The 13,858-nt window shown below is 43.6% G+C and overlaps 1 protein-coding gene across 4 annotated transcripts in view; it reads right to left on the bottom strand.

Moving 5' to 3' along the window:
- Positions 1 to 13,858, bottom strand: part of Stim1 (stromal interaction molecule 1) — a 186,811-nt gene that overhangs the window by 2,122 nt on the left and 170,831 nt on the right. Inside the window, exons 8-13 of one of the 4 annotated variants that reach the window (XM_070035138.1) lie at positions 9,774 to 9,941; positions 9,181 to 9,281; positions 8,661 to 8,896; positions 6,943 to 7,035; positions 4,737 to 4,803; positions 2,521 to 2,557 (exon numbers count right to left, since the gene is read on the bottom strand). In XM_070035138.1, the coding sequence (XP_069891239.1) occupies positions 2,521 to 2,557; positions 4,737 to 4,803; positions 6,943 to 7,035; positions 8,661 to 8,896; positions 9,181 to 9,281; positions 9,774 to 9,941 (702 nt within the window). The remainder of the gene's footprint in view (positions 1 to 2,520; positions 2,558 to 4,736; positions 4,804 to 6,942; positions 7,036 to 8,660; positions 8,897 to 9,180; positions 9,282 to 9,773; positions 9,942 to 13,858) is intronic. The other 3 variants (XM_070035139.1, XM_070035135.1, XM_070035137.1) reach the window with 3 other exon arrangements.

Here is a 13,858-nt window from a genome sequence, read left to right as displayed (position 1 = left end):
GTTTACAGAGGAGAATAGAGAGAATGGGGATAGATTGGAGAGATACAAGGAAAGAAAGCATAAAACATGAAGGAAGAAAAACAAAAAGATAAGCAAGCAGGTAGCAATAAGAAAGACCAAGAGGAGAAATAAGGGGAAAGTGATGGGAAAAGAAGAGATAGATAAAAAGGAAACAAAAACAAATGTCATTATACCATAATCTGTCAAGCAAAAGGGTTTGCAATATCTGGGCCCCAAACCTGCCCAATATCTAAATTAGTGCAATTGTAGGCTTAAATTCTACAGTCAACATCCTCAGTAAGATCTCTGCCTCCCATAGCTGACTAGGTTTCTTAAGACACAAACTTAAGGTAACATAGAAACTGCATGCTGCTCTAAGTCACCATTTTCCATGCCTTCCTCCCCCACTTATCCCTGTCACACCCTGGGACATGTTCACTCTGGGCCAGGCTCCAAGGTACAGGGTACATGCAGTCAGCGAGCCTGAGCCAGGCTGGGAGATTAGAACAGCCTTGCAAACATCCCTCACCCACTCCAAAGGCCAAGATGCTGCTTTGTCCCACTTTTTCACATGATTTAAAGGAGATCACAGAGAAATGTGAGAGTGTAAACCAGAGTCCAGGGTGGCATCAGGATGTTGGCCTTTGGGATTGAGATGAGGGGTAGGGTTCAGAAGACCTCTAGGCTTTTTTCTGTGTGATCTTAGACAAATTATCTATCTTTGCGGGTCCTTGATTTTGGCCTAATTTAGACAATACCAGTTCAGTTATATTCCAAGACAATTTGGAGGTTTAGAATATGAAATACCACTCACAAGAGGCTTTCTTTGCAAAGCTAAGTTTTGAGGACCTGCCATCACAAACTGGACATGCACACAAAGAGCTACTCCAGGAATCTGAGACCCTTTAGGGGTCTAGCTCTTCCTAGGAAGACCATAAACCAATTCCAGATGTCATTGATCCTGCCTCTACAGACAAAAGAAGATTCCCAATCCCAAACTCTCTTTCTGTTTCCCAGAGGCTTGAGAACCACAGGAAAGGTTAAAGGAAATGTCTAAATATCTGAGTCAGGCAGCAAAAAAAGTCATGAGTGGAAGAGGAGAGCACCACAAAATCCAGAAAGAGGGAGGGCAAGTATCAGAAGTTAAGGGAAAAGAGAGATTTCTAGAAAGGACAGGCAAAAGTGGGGGGGGGGGGGCGGGGGGGGGCGGGGTTGGTTGATAGCTATTGTAGGTTTAATTCTCAGGAAAACTAACTTAAGCTGCCATCCATGTTCCAGTGCGCATGTCCTGGACCCAGGATAGCAGAGAACAATTCTGGCTATAGTTTCCATGCCACAAATACTGTTTTAACCACAGAAGCTAATGTTTACAAATATTCAGTCTTAAATTTGGTTCCATATTCTGACATTGGCCCTTGTTTCTATCCAAATGTGTCCTTGTTTCTGTAAGCTCCATGTCTATCCTTGACATATTCTGCCTTTCCACACACATGCAAAGCACTCAACAAGGTACAAAGGAAGTTTTAGGGAGCAGCACACTTAGAAAAAGTACCCTCTAAACTCAAAAGGTGAGGATCCAAAGAACTGACAGTTCAAACACTAAGGAAAAGAAACTGTCATCATTTGAATATGAAATGTTTCCAATAGACCACGTGTTCCCCAGCTAGCAACACAAATTTTGACTATTTTGGGAGGCCTGAGACCCAACTGAAGGAAATAGGTAGGTCATTAGGGTCGGGTTCTTGGGAGCTATATCTTGTAACCAGTATCTGTCTTTTTGTCAGTCTCTCTTTTTTTTTTGTCAGTCGTGGGGCCTGAACTCTGGGCCTGGGCGCTGTCCCTCAGCTCTTTAGCTCAAGGCTAGCACTCTACCACTTGAGCCATTTCCGGCCTTTTCTGCTTATGTGGTGCTGAGGAATCAAACCCAGGGCCTCATGCATGCAAGGCAAGCACTCTACCACTGAGCCACCTCCCCAGCCCCTGTCAGTCTCTTCTTTCACCCATCTCCCTCCCTCCTTCCCTCTCCCTTTCCCCCTCCCGCCCCCGCCCCCGCCACTAGCTTCCTGTTCACTGAGAAATGAAGAACATCCTGTGCCAAAGACTCCCATTACTAGGATGTTCTGAGCAAGAATACAGAGCCAAATGACCAGGGACAGAACCCTTTGAAACCATGAGTCAAACAAATCTTCCTTTAATTTGTTTTTGTCACATAGTTGGTCACAGCAAGTCAATAGTAACTAAAGCAGAGGTCAAAATATTGGAGCCCTCCTAGCCTTACCTCTCCTAGCCCCCAGTCCCATTTGGTCTTCATTGCCATCCACCTATGCCTGCCCTCATCAGCTCAAAGGTGAGACTTCCAAAGAAAGATACAAGTGTGGGAGGAAGCCTGAGTAGATATAGGAGGGAGAAGGCCCACTGAAGCAGGATCACCTTCCCTCCCTGAAGTGTTGAGACCCTCTGACTAGAGGTGTCCCTCCCCAAAGGCTGGACTGCTTTGGACTCCCATCCCAAGTTACTAACCTTACTAGAGAGCCTGTTTGCCTTTAGAGATGATCCTCTGGTGCATGGTGCAAAAGAAAATTAAGTAGTAAACAGGCCAAGTAGATGCAAGTTGCTTTCCACCCTTCCTCCCCACTGCCCTCAGCTTAGGTCTTGGAGCATAAGATATACAGCATCCTCCACCATCCCCACCCCTAATTCAGTCATAGTCTCCCTTTCTAGGCTTCTGGATGAAAATGAGGATGACAGTGAAGATATGCAGCTCTGCTGAGTAATAATCCTAGTGAGGACAGCCCCTTTGGGAAAGGAATAGCCCTCAAGGATAATTATCCAGAGGCTCAAGGGACAAAGCTAAAATTATGAGTGTCAGAAGGAGGCAAGAATAAAACAAAAACAAACAAACAACAATAAAGCAATGAAATCAGTAGATTACAGTCCAAAAGTCAGGACTGGGCCATAGTCCTAACTTCACAGATGGAGAGGTTATTTTAGAGGAAGTAGGGGAAGCTTTTTTCCTCCCCACAGTACTGAAGATCAAATACAGGACCTTTGGCATGCTAGGCAAACAAGCTATCACTGAGTTGCCTCCCCAACCAGAGACTTTCTGAGAGTGCCCTAAGGTTGTTCCAGACTCTAACCTTAGCTCTCACCTTCAGGGGAAATCCCTGAAGCTCTCAGAGCAGACTATGGGACAACGTTTCTCACCAATTCTTTTCCAGTTCACTTACTGAGACCTTGTAGAAGGACAAAAATACCCAAAACTGTGTCTTCAAATGGAAAGCCAACTTCCTGTCTGTGTTCTGTTCCTAATTAGCTATGAATATTATGAATTATTTTACTCTAGCTTCCTACTCTGAACTTTTCAACCTACCCAACTGTTCTTGTCTAAAACCCCCACACCTGATTCCCCTTTTCTATACTCCAGTTACATGAATGATACTAGATTCATTCAGTCACTCAAGTTAGAAACATGTATTATATTAGATTCTTCCCTTTCCTTCACTTCTGCGTCCATGTATTAGGTTAATCATTTTCTTTCTATCCCAGGATCATAGTACTTCCCCTACAGGTGTATGATAACTTCTAGATTCTTGTAATCTCCTTCCTATACACTGCCCATAAAATTTTATTTCTAAAATGTAAGTAGGATCAGTATACTTTCTTTCAGAAACTCTTTTGTAGTTCTCTATCTCCTAAAACAATAGACTTTCTGAGCCTATCATTCTAGTTTCATATCTACTTCTTCTTCCCACTAACAATATCCAATATTTTAATTGTGAATCTATTGTATCACATGCTCTTACATCTCCATGCCTCTGCACATAATGTCTCCTCTGTCTAAAACACTTTCTCTTTTCCCTGTATAAGATGTTAGCACAAATGTCATCTCATTGGTGAAGCATTCCACCCAGGTACACACTGTTAGTTACTCCTCCTCCCTCAACACCCACATAGCACTTATCAAATTTTTACATAATTATTTATGTACCTCTCCCAGACTGAAGTTTGTGATGACTATGATTGTATCTTATCATCTATGAACTCCTATGCCCAGAAGAACCTGGCACAGAGTAAACATCAACAAATATTTGGTGAAGGAATAAAGGAAGTGAGGACCCCATGAAGATAACCGATATAAAGTACATAGTTTAGGCAAAAGTGCTATAGGATTATGAAGGAAGAGTTAGATACTCATTTTTAGAGTCAGCAAACCCCAGACAGAGACGGGGAGAAAGGTATGAGAAATTAAGCTGACCTTAAAAAGGAGTTCCAGAGATGGTAAAGGAAACATCAAGAAGATTCCCCACAATACACACCCAGAGGTAACCAAGCAGCAGCCAGCAGGCAGAGGCCAAGGGAAAAGCAATGGAAAGGAAAGGAATGGAAGGGGAAAAGAAAAGAGAGACAGATGATACCCCAAGCTTTCTGAATGCCCAGGCATCACAGCGGTGCTGTCAGAAGGGGATGGGTCAGGGTAGGGATCCATCTGGAGGAAATAGGAAGTGCTGTGGTGGTAATAAACAGGGTGGACATGGACGGTGGTGGTAGTGGTGGTAGTGGTGGTGGTGGTGGTGATGGTGGAGGTGGTGGTAGAAGAGGAACAGGAAGAAGTAGAGGCAGGTGGAGAACTGGTCCCGTGGCCTTCAGAACTGAAAGACTGTCCGGATGAAAGGCTGCGCATTCGCCGCAGAGATACCCGGCTTGTCAAGAAGTGGCCAGCCTCGCCCTCTACCAACCTCTGAGATCCCAGGCCGTGCTGTGTCTCTGTCAGGCGCTGCCGAACACTGCTTTGCAGGCTGGGAGCTGCAAGGAAAGTAAAGAAAGGTGTGAGGAAAGGCCAACATGCTTTGGGCTGGCAGGCAAGCAACCCATAGAGAAATGGCTGATGAAGACTTTGCTGGGCCTTTGATGCCCAATCTGGAGAAAGGGGCATCATCTCCCAGAAACCTCCCACCATGGGATGGGAAATTGAAGATGAGCTGCCTAGGGCAATTTTAATGGCAACTTCAGTGGGAAAAGACCTAAGGCCAATGTCACTATAAAGGGAGGTAGCAAGGCAGTTAGTGGGAGGACACAGGCAGGACAGGGTAGGATAGGGGACTGGGGCAAGGTCCGGGAGAGCACTAAGAACCAGCCTTTTCAGCAAAACCAACATCAGGAAATAATTCACAACTTAAACAAGGACTTATGATGAATATATCCATTGGATCATCATTAATAATTGTATGAAAGTTAACATAAAAGATGGGATAAGGGAAGAATGATAACCTATCTATTTTCTGAGAGACTACAGAGATATGAGGTTAAGTGTCAGTGCCTCACGCTTGTAATACTAGCTATTCAGGAGGCTGAGTTCTGAGGATCACTGTTCAAACCCCGCCCAGTCAGGAAAGTCCATGAGACTCTTATCTCTTATGGGCAAAAGCTGGAAAGGTAGCTGTGGCTCAAGTGATAAGAGTGCCAACCCTGTGCAAAAAAGCTGTGGGACAATGCTCAGGCCTGAGTTCAAGCCCCAGGACCAGCACAAAAAAACCTACAGAGATAGCAGTAAAATGATTTTAAGAGCATGGGAAAATTCCTATTAAAATGTTCAGGGGAAGAAGACGTAAACAAAATTATATAGAATAGCCTTGAGCTTTGGAATGTAAAACACTAAAATTGCAAGCAAAGCCTTTTTACCTGGAACTATATTTTGAGTAGCTTATATCCCCATTTTATTACACAACTTGTACAACCCTGAAGAGTTATTCTGAGACTTCATAATCATGTATGTATCTGTCACAGGTCATGGCACTCCATAAATGATGGTCATTATCTTAAATACATTTAAAACTATTTTACAGACAAAATACAGAAAGAACAGGTATTCAACTATGGTAGAACCATGAATGCCTTTCTTATCCTACTATTTACCTTTTAAATTTTCCAAATTTCCTGTAATATGCATAAAAGAATCTAGCTCCTGGACCAATTATGCCAATACCGAAAATGATAACTATAATGCCCATTTGGGCACTAGGTTATTTAGAATTGTGACAGAGCAACCCCGTGGGCTCAATCTCATATCCAAGATGAAAAAAAAAATGCAAATCTTACACCCTTCCTTCCACTGTGGTAGATAGCTATCTACTTAAAGATGGAAAGTGTGCCGGGCGCTGGTGGCTCACGCCTGTAATCCTAGCTACTCAGGAGGCTGAGATCTGAGGATCGCGGTTCAAAGCCAGCCCGGGCAGGAGAGACCGTGAGACTCCTATCTCCAATAAACCACCAGAAAACCGGAAGTGGTGCTGTAGCTCAAGTGGTAGAGCGCTCGCCTTGAGCTGAAGAGCTGAGGGACAGCGCCCAGGCCCAGAGTTCAAGCCCCACGGCCGACAAAAAAAAAAAAAAAAAAAAAAAAAAAAAAAGATGGAAAGTGTAAGGTATAAGGGTGACAGAAGTGTTGGAAGGGCTCTCAGAGAGAGACCACAATTTTCCACTGAATGGGGTTGCAAGGCAAGGCTTCTGCAGCTAGTGGCTTTCAGGTCATGAAAAGGAGGCCTCAGAGGAAGAAGAAACCCATAATAGGACGGGGAAGAGGTAAAAACAAGACAGAATCAGGAAAGAGAGGGGGAAAATATTTTTTAAAAAGAGGGGTGGTTTTGCCTTCCCTCTTTTCCTCCCAGTCCTGTTGGAAGAAGGGCCATCAAGATACTGTGTAGCTGAGTTGAAGGGAAAAGCCTAAAGCCTTCCATAACCATGGATATTCTCTCTCCAGCTCTTGACCAAGTAGGCTGATTCTTCTCACCCCCGAACCCCTCCCTGTAGTTAGTAGGGAAAGTGCTGAGGGGATATAGGGAGCAGGCATGGGGTGTGACACAGGCAGGGGAAGGGGCCCATGGGTAGGAGTGTTGGTTTAGTCCCAAAAGTTGGAAAAAACAAAAGCCCCAAAGGGGCTCCTCAAACCCGGGTATTTCCAGAGGGACTGATCATCCGAGCCGGCGGATGTAGAGCAGAGAGAGCGGTCACTGGACCTACGCCCCATCAGCCAGGCAGCATCTAGGGTCAACAAGCCAGGCCAAAAGGAGAAGAAAATCTGATTTATGGAGGGCTTCAGCCTGCCCATCAATGGGCTATGAGAAAGGCAGGGAGTAGGAGGTGTTTAAGGTATTGAAAGTCCTTCCCTTCCTGGGACACAGGAATTTTTGGATCAATAGGTCAGGGTCTGTTTTACCATCAGTGATCCAAACCTTGTTTGACTTTTGACCAAAAACATACAAAGAATCTGGGTATCACTTGCTCACATCTGTAATCCTAGCTACTCAGAAGACTAAGACCTGAGGATCAAGGCTCAAAGCCATCCCAGGCAGGAAAGTCCATGAGACTCTTTTCTCCAGTTAATCACCAAAAAGTAAAGCTTTGACTCAAGTGGCAAAGCACTAAGGTTGAGCAAAAAAGGTAAGGGACAGGCCCTCAGCCCTGAGTTCAAGCCCTAGTACTGGTATGTGTACACACATAAAAGATACCAGATCAAGGAGGTAAAGAGGCTTGTCTAGGGACAATGTATTATTAGAGAATGGGAATCCAGCCTTCTTTGCTCCCCCTAAAGCAGCCCTGGATTTCTGCCATCCCCACTGCACAGGTGGGAACAATAGTTTTACCTTTAGAAGACCTATTTTATTTACTTTAAAAATGAAACAAAAACTTCTCAGCTAAAGAAAATTTCAACTGGGCTGGGAAGGAGGCTCAGTGGTAGAGCGCTTGCCTTGCATGCATGAGGCCCTGGGTTCGATTCCTCAGCACCACATAAGCAAAAAAAAAAAAAAGCTGGAAGTGGTGCTGTGGCTCAAGCACTAGCCTTGAGCTGAAGAGCTGAGGGACAGTGCCCAGGCCCAGAGTTCAGGCCCCACGACTGGACCCAAAAAAAAAAAAAAAAAAAAAGAAAAAGAAAATTTCAACTGTGAGCCAGTAAAGGAAAATTTCCTTAAGAATACCCACATAATGTTGTGCCTTTTGACACTGTTCTACTCAGTCCACATCACTTTCAGGGAAAAGAAGGGAGAGGAAAGACCCAGGACAGAGGATCGGTTCCAACAGTTCAGGTGGAGAGCCAGCCATGTGTGTGCAGGAGCTCTCTCCTGACCAAGAATGCCTTCAAACTTGAGGCTTTGGGGGTAGATCACTTTAAGGACATGTTGCTATAAGCATCCTCACACAAAAAGGCAGGGAGAAAAAGAGAGATATCATTCCATTCATCTACTTAAGCAATTAAAAAATAAGAAACAAAAAAATAAATAAATGCAAAAAATATTCGAAATGAATGCCATTTTTACATTGTAAATAAAAATCTCAGATGAGATTATTTTTTACAAAGGTAGATAACATGGGGGGAAGGGAAAATGAACAGAAAAACAAAGAGTAAAGGAAAACATACTTAACACAACAGACCTATGAGGATACAGTATATAGCAAGGGAAAACCATCAAAAGGACAACTATAAAAGAAATGCCTTGATGTGAATTGTGTTTAATAACCCATGTCAGAAGTCAACTGTTTTCTTGGTTATCTGCCCCATGTGTTATTTAAACGCAGCAAAGGCCACAGACTTCTGAAGTACAAATGAAAGACTACTTCCCTCATTCCTACTAATGAAAATCCCCATCTCTACCAAAGAGATCACCTACACTGCATGGACAAAGGTGACACAATCTCTTCATCCATATCATCCACATCGTCAGTCATGATGAAGTGGGCAGGGTTGGGGCGGGTACTGCCCATCCAGCTGGGGTCTATGTTGAGGGCAGCTACCAGAGAGTGGATGCCAGGATTGTTGACAATCTGGAAGCCACAGAGGATCTCAATCTGCTGCCAGCGGTGCAGGCGCTCCCTCAGTGCTGCTGTCACCTCACTCAGTGCTTGCCTGAAGGTAGATGGAAAAATAACTGCAGGGGTGGACTGGGTAGGAGACCCAGAAAGAGTAAGGTATCTTCTCAGAGAACAAGTTACAGAGATATTTGTGATACAAAATACAATAAATTTATAAACTTTTGAGCAAAGTGAGAGCTGGATCACCACTAGAGCATTAGACTAGAGCTTTCAGTCCATCAGTGGAAAAACAGAATTGGGGTTCTTAGAAGTTCTATGTACCCTCAAATTCTAATGATAGTATGAATGTTGCCCAAATGGATAACTTGTGCTACTTACTTAGCTGTTAGTATTTTATGATCCACATCATCCAAGGAAGAGCTGTGGGCCACATGGAAGGTGCCAAAGAGTGTGTTTCTCTTCTTTTTTATCTTCTCAGCCTGCAAAGATGAAGCCCCCATCTTAAAAAGAGCAGGGCTTAGATGTTAGGAGAAGTGAGAAGGGCATTCTTGTGGCTGGGTCCTTCTCTCCCTAGCACAATTTAGGTTGAGGAGGAGAAAAGGAGGACAGAAAGGGAGGGATAAAGGCAGGGAGTGGCAAAGGGACTAGAGGGAACCAGAGAAGAAGCAAAAGGTTCCCCTGTCGGTACCCTACCCCCGGGAGAATCACTGTCTTCATGGCAGCCTGGGACTAGAAGAGCTTTCCCTCTGCCTGTTTCCACTTGCTTCATCTTTCCCCGGAGACAGGTGGAGGGAATATCCCTACACCCTCATTCCCTCATCTAGAAGCTTGAAGGAAGTATCAGGAGTTGCACATTAGAAAAAGAAATTGAACCCACCACCACATTATCTCTTGGCCCAAAGGGAGGGACAGAGTGGGACAGAGAAAAGGAAAAGGGGCAAGGGGAAAGAAGGCAGGAGGGGAGGTCTCACCCCCTCTTTGGCCACAAGCAGCTGCTTCTCAGCATTTTGCTTCTTGATATTGTAGTACTGAACCTCCACCTCATGTGTCAGCTGCAGCCATTTCTGAAGGGCCTCTGGAGCATACCATGAGCTGTGTGATTCCAGCTCCTTCTCTGCTTTCCTCAAGGCCTCCCGAACCTATGCAGACAAGAGCATGCAAGTCTGTTTCTGATACTAAAACCCTCCCTAACACTTCTGAATGATGCTTCAGAATCCAGTTTTCATCTAGAGTGAGATAGGATAAGGATTTTGTTTTTCCATATCTTATATGCAAGGACCTAAGCTCAGAGAAGGAAGTAACCTATTCAAGGTCACATTGTCAGTTGTGTCAACCAGAACTCAAACTAACATTTTTTTTCCCACTCTAGGCACTCTTTTCTACTACATAAGTTGATTCTTACTGGGGTCTGTGTGAACCTCAAGATATCACCATGCAGCAGAAAAAGCAGTTGGTTCAAAAATCTGAAAATCTGGTTCTGGTATTTGGTTAGGTCTCAGACATTATTAATTCACTATGTGGTAGGGCTTTTGCTTATGCAAATCAAAGCAATCAGTAACAGTGATCTCGGGAGACTGTGGGACAACTGTCATAAGAGGTATATGAAGAAATCACATCAGGGCTGGGAACATGGCTTAGTGGTAGAGTGCTTGCCTTGTTTGCACAAAGCCCTGGGATCCATTCCTCAGTACCACATAAACAGAAAAAAGCCAGAAGTAGTGCTTCAGCTCAAGTGGTAGAGTGCTAGCCTTGAGCAAAACAAGCTCAGAGATAGTGCCCAGACCCTGAGTTCAAGCCCCAGGACTGACCAAGAAAAAAAAAAAAAAGAAGAAGAAGAAGAAAAGAAATCACATCAAAGAGATCTCGACACTCAGTATTCAATACTCCAGAAGGGCACTGGCCTGAATGAGCCCAGTTTCCTCTAGTCCAAGTACTGTGCCTATGATTCTCTCAGTGAACAGAGCAGATAACCTTTGAAAAAGTACTCTCTATAAAATGGAAAGACAATGAGTATGCACACATTTAACACAAGCATTGCCAACGGAAACCAAGACATGATAGGATCGACATATAACCAGAAAACTCCTCACTGACTTTCTCTATAAAGAAAACAGCTAGGCCGGGTGCTGGTGGCTCACGCCTGTAATCCTAGCTACTCAGGAGGCTGAGATCTGAGGTTCTCGGTTCAAAGCCAGCCCGGGCAGGAGAGACTGTGAGACTCCTATCTCCAATAAACCACCAGGAAACCAGAAGTGGCGCTATAGCTCAAGTGGTAGAGCACTCGCCTTGAGCTGAAGAGCTGAGGGACAGCGCCCAGGCCCAGAGTTCAAGCCCCACGGCCGACAAAAAAAGAAGAAAAAAAAAAAAGAAAACAGATATATATATATATGCGGGGGGAGGTCAGTCGTGGGGCTTGAATTCTGGGCATGGGTACTTTTCCTGTGCTCTTCACCTCAAGGCAAGCGCTCTACTGCGTGAGGCACAGCACCACTTCCAGTTTTCTAGTGATTTATTGGAGATAAGAGTCTCATGGAAGCCGGGCGCTGGTGGCTCACGCCTGTAATCCTAGCTACTCAAGGAGGCTGAGATCTGAGGATCACGGTTCAAAGCCAGCCCAGGCAGGAAAGACTGTGAGACTCCTATCTCCAATAAACCACCAGAAAACCGGAAGTGGTGCTGTAGCTCAAGTGGTAGAGCGCTCACCTTGAGCTGAAGAGCTGAAGGACAGCGCCCAGGCCCAAAGTTCAAGCCCCACGACCAAAAAAAAAAAAAAAAAAAAAAAAAAGAGTCTCATGGAGTTTCCTGCCCAGGCTGGCTTTGAACTGTGATCCTCAGATCTCAGCCTCCTGAGTAGCTAGGATTACAGGCATGAGCCACTGGCACCCAGCTCAGCAAACAGTTATAAAGCACTCAGGTGTGAGAGATCTGGAAGTATATGTAGACATTAGATATCCTGCTACCTCATCAAGTCCCCCCAGTAAAAGTGATTCCCAACTTCTCAAACTGGACACTAACCTTCATCTGGACAGAATCCAGGGAACAGGGATTGAGAAACAGGCTGATTATTCCCAATTTCAGCCACTGGAACATGTATGTATCCTATAGTAAGCCCTATCCTCTCCATAGTGCAAACTACATCAGAAGGGTCTTAGTTAAGGACAGACACCTTTGTTTATTTGAGAGCCAATGAAAGCACTTGGCTTGTGGCTCTTGTAAGAATAAAATGGCCCACTTCTGGTTTTATAGATTTTTAAATGAAGAATAGATACCTTAGAGACTAATAGATACCTTAGAGACTAACAACTTATGATTAAGTTCAACACTAAAAGCAATTAAAGGAACAAGATCACTAAGGAGAAAAAAAGTAAATAGAGGAAAGTTTGACTAAAAGACACACAAAGGGGCTAGAGCACTAGGTTAAAAAATGTTGTGAGAGAAATAATTACAAAATAGGAGATGGAGAGACCAGAGACAGAGGATTAGAAAAAGATATATCTTGCCACATGTAAGCAACAAATGCTTAAAGGATAGAAGACAATAAATAGGCAAGTAAGACAACACTGGGCCTATTCTATAATATGGTTCTCAATCTTTTCACATACTAGAAATGTGGTAAAAATACTGATATCTGGGCCCTAACCTAGAAATTCTGATTTCACTGATCTGGGGTACTAACTGGGTATTAAAATGCTTCCTAGGCTTGGCACAGTGATTCACACTTGCAATACTAACACTTGGGAAGTAGAGACAAGAAGAATATGAATTGTAGGCCAACGTGGACTACAAGACTTTTATCTTAAAAACATAGATAGATAGATAGACAGATAGCTCTTAGGTATGGCACAGTGTAGCAAGCACAAAGCCCTGAATTCAAACCCCAGTTCTTAAAAAAATTTAAATAACTTAATTAATTAAGTAGTTCCCTAAGTCATTGTAACTAGTCAAAGTTCATAATCACTGACATATTTTAAAGTGGTATCACCTTACTTTCACTTTCCAGTAGGATATACTATATGTCATGGTAAAAGAACACATCTGGAAGAAAGCTGTATAAATTATTATAATTGAGTTTCCAAAAATATCAGAGAGCTGTAGAAACAATTATGACTAGACTTGTAGCACACTAAGTGATTCAGGAATTCTCAGGTGTCTCAAAGACCTTCCAGAGAGCATTTATAAGGTCAAAACTATTTTCATAATACTAAGACATTAACTACTTTTTTTTTATTCCCTTTCTCTTACAACTGAACCATGGAGTTCTCCAGAGGATACATGGTGTGTGAAATTGTAACAGACTTAATGCAGACATTAATGTAAGAACTAACTAGTCTTAATGCCAGATATTTAAAAAATTTGCAAAATTGGGAAGCAGAACTATGGCTCAAGTGGTAGAGCACTAACCTTGAGCAAAAGAAGCTCAGGGACAGTTTCAGGCCCTGAGTTCAAGCCCCAGGACTGGCACACACGCACACACACGCACACACGTGCACACACACACACAGTGCAAAATTGTAAAAAGTTACTTTTTTCATTTAAGTGAAGTGAAGTAAGTCAAGCCCATATGTTTTCTCTCCTATGTGGAAATTAGATGTAATTTATAAATATGTGTAAACATATATGGGATCATTTACATCATTTACATATATACACAAACATATTACCTAAAGTATAATATATGTAGGGAAGAATTCCAATGGTGTAACTCCTTTGAAAACTAACCTACAGCAAGGCACTGGTGGCTCACACCTGTAATCCTAGCTACTCAAAAGGCTAAGATCTGAGGATCACAGTTCAAAGCCAGCCCGGGCAGGAAAGTCCATGAGACTCTTATCACCAACAAACCACTAGAAAACTGGAAGTGGCGCTGTCACTCAAACAGTAGAGCGCTTGCCTTGAGCTGAAGAGCACAGGGACAGCACCCAAGCCCAGAGTTCAAGCCCCACGACTGATCAGGAAGGAAGGAAGGAAGGAAGGAAGGAAACTAACCTATAGTCTAACAAAATGAATACCAGAAAGCTGGAATGTGAGGGGTCAGGTAGAAGTTAGATCAAGAGGA

Source organism: Dipodomys merriami, unplaced genomic scaffold, assembly GCF_024711535.1.
Source record: "Dipodomys merriami isolate MVZ:Mamm:240054 unplaced genomic scaffold, mDipMer1.0.p SCAF_25, whole genome shotgun sequence".
NCBI classification, from domain to species: Eukaryota; Metazoa; Chordata; class Mammalia; order Rodentia; family Heteromyidae; genus Dipodomys; species Dipodomys merriami.
This window is presented reverse-complemented; position numbering and strand designations above follow the sequence as displayed.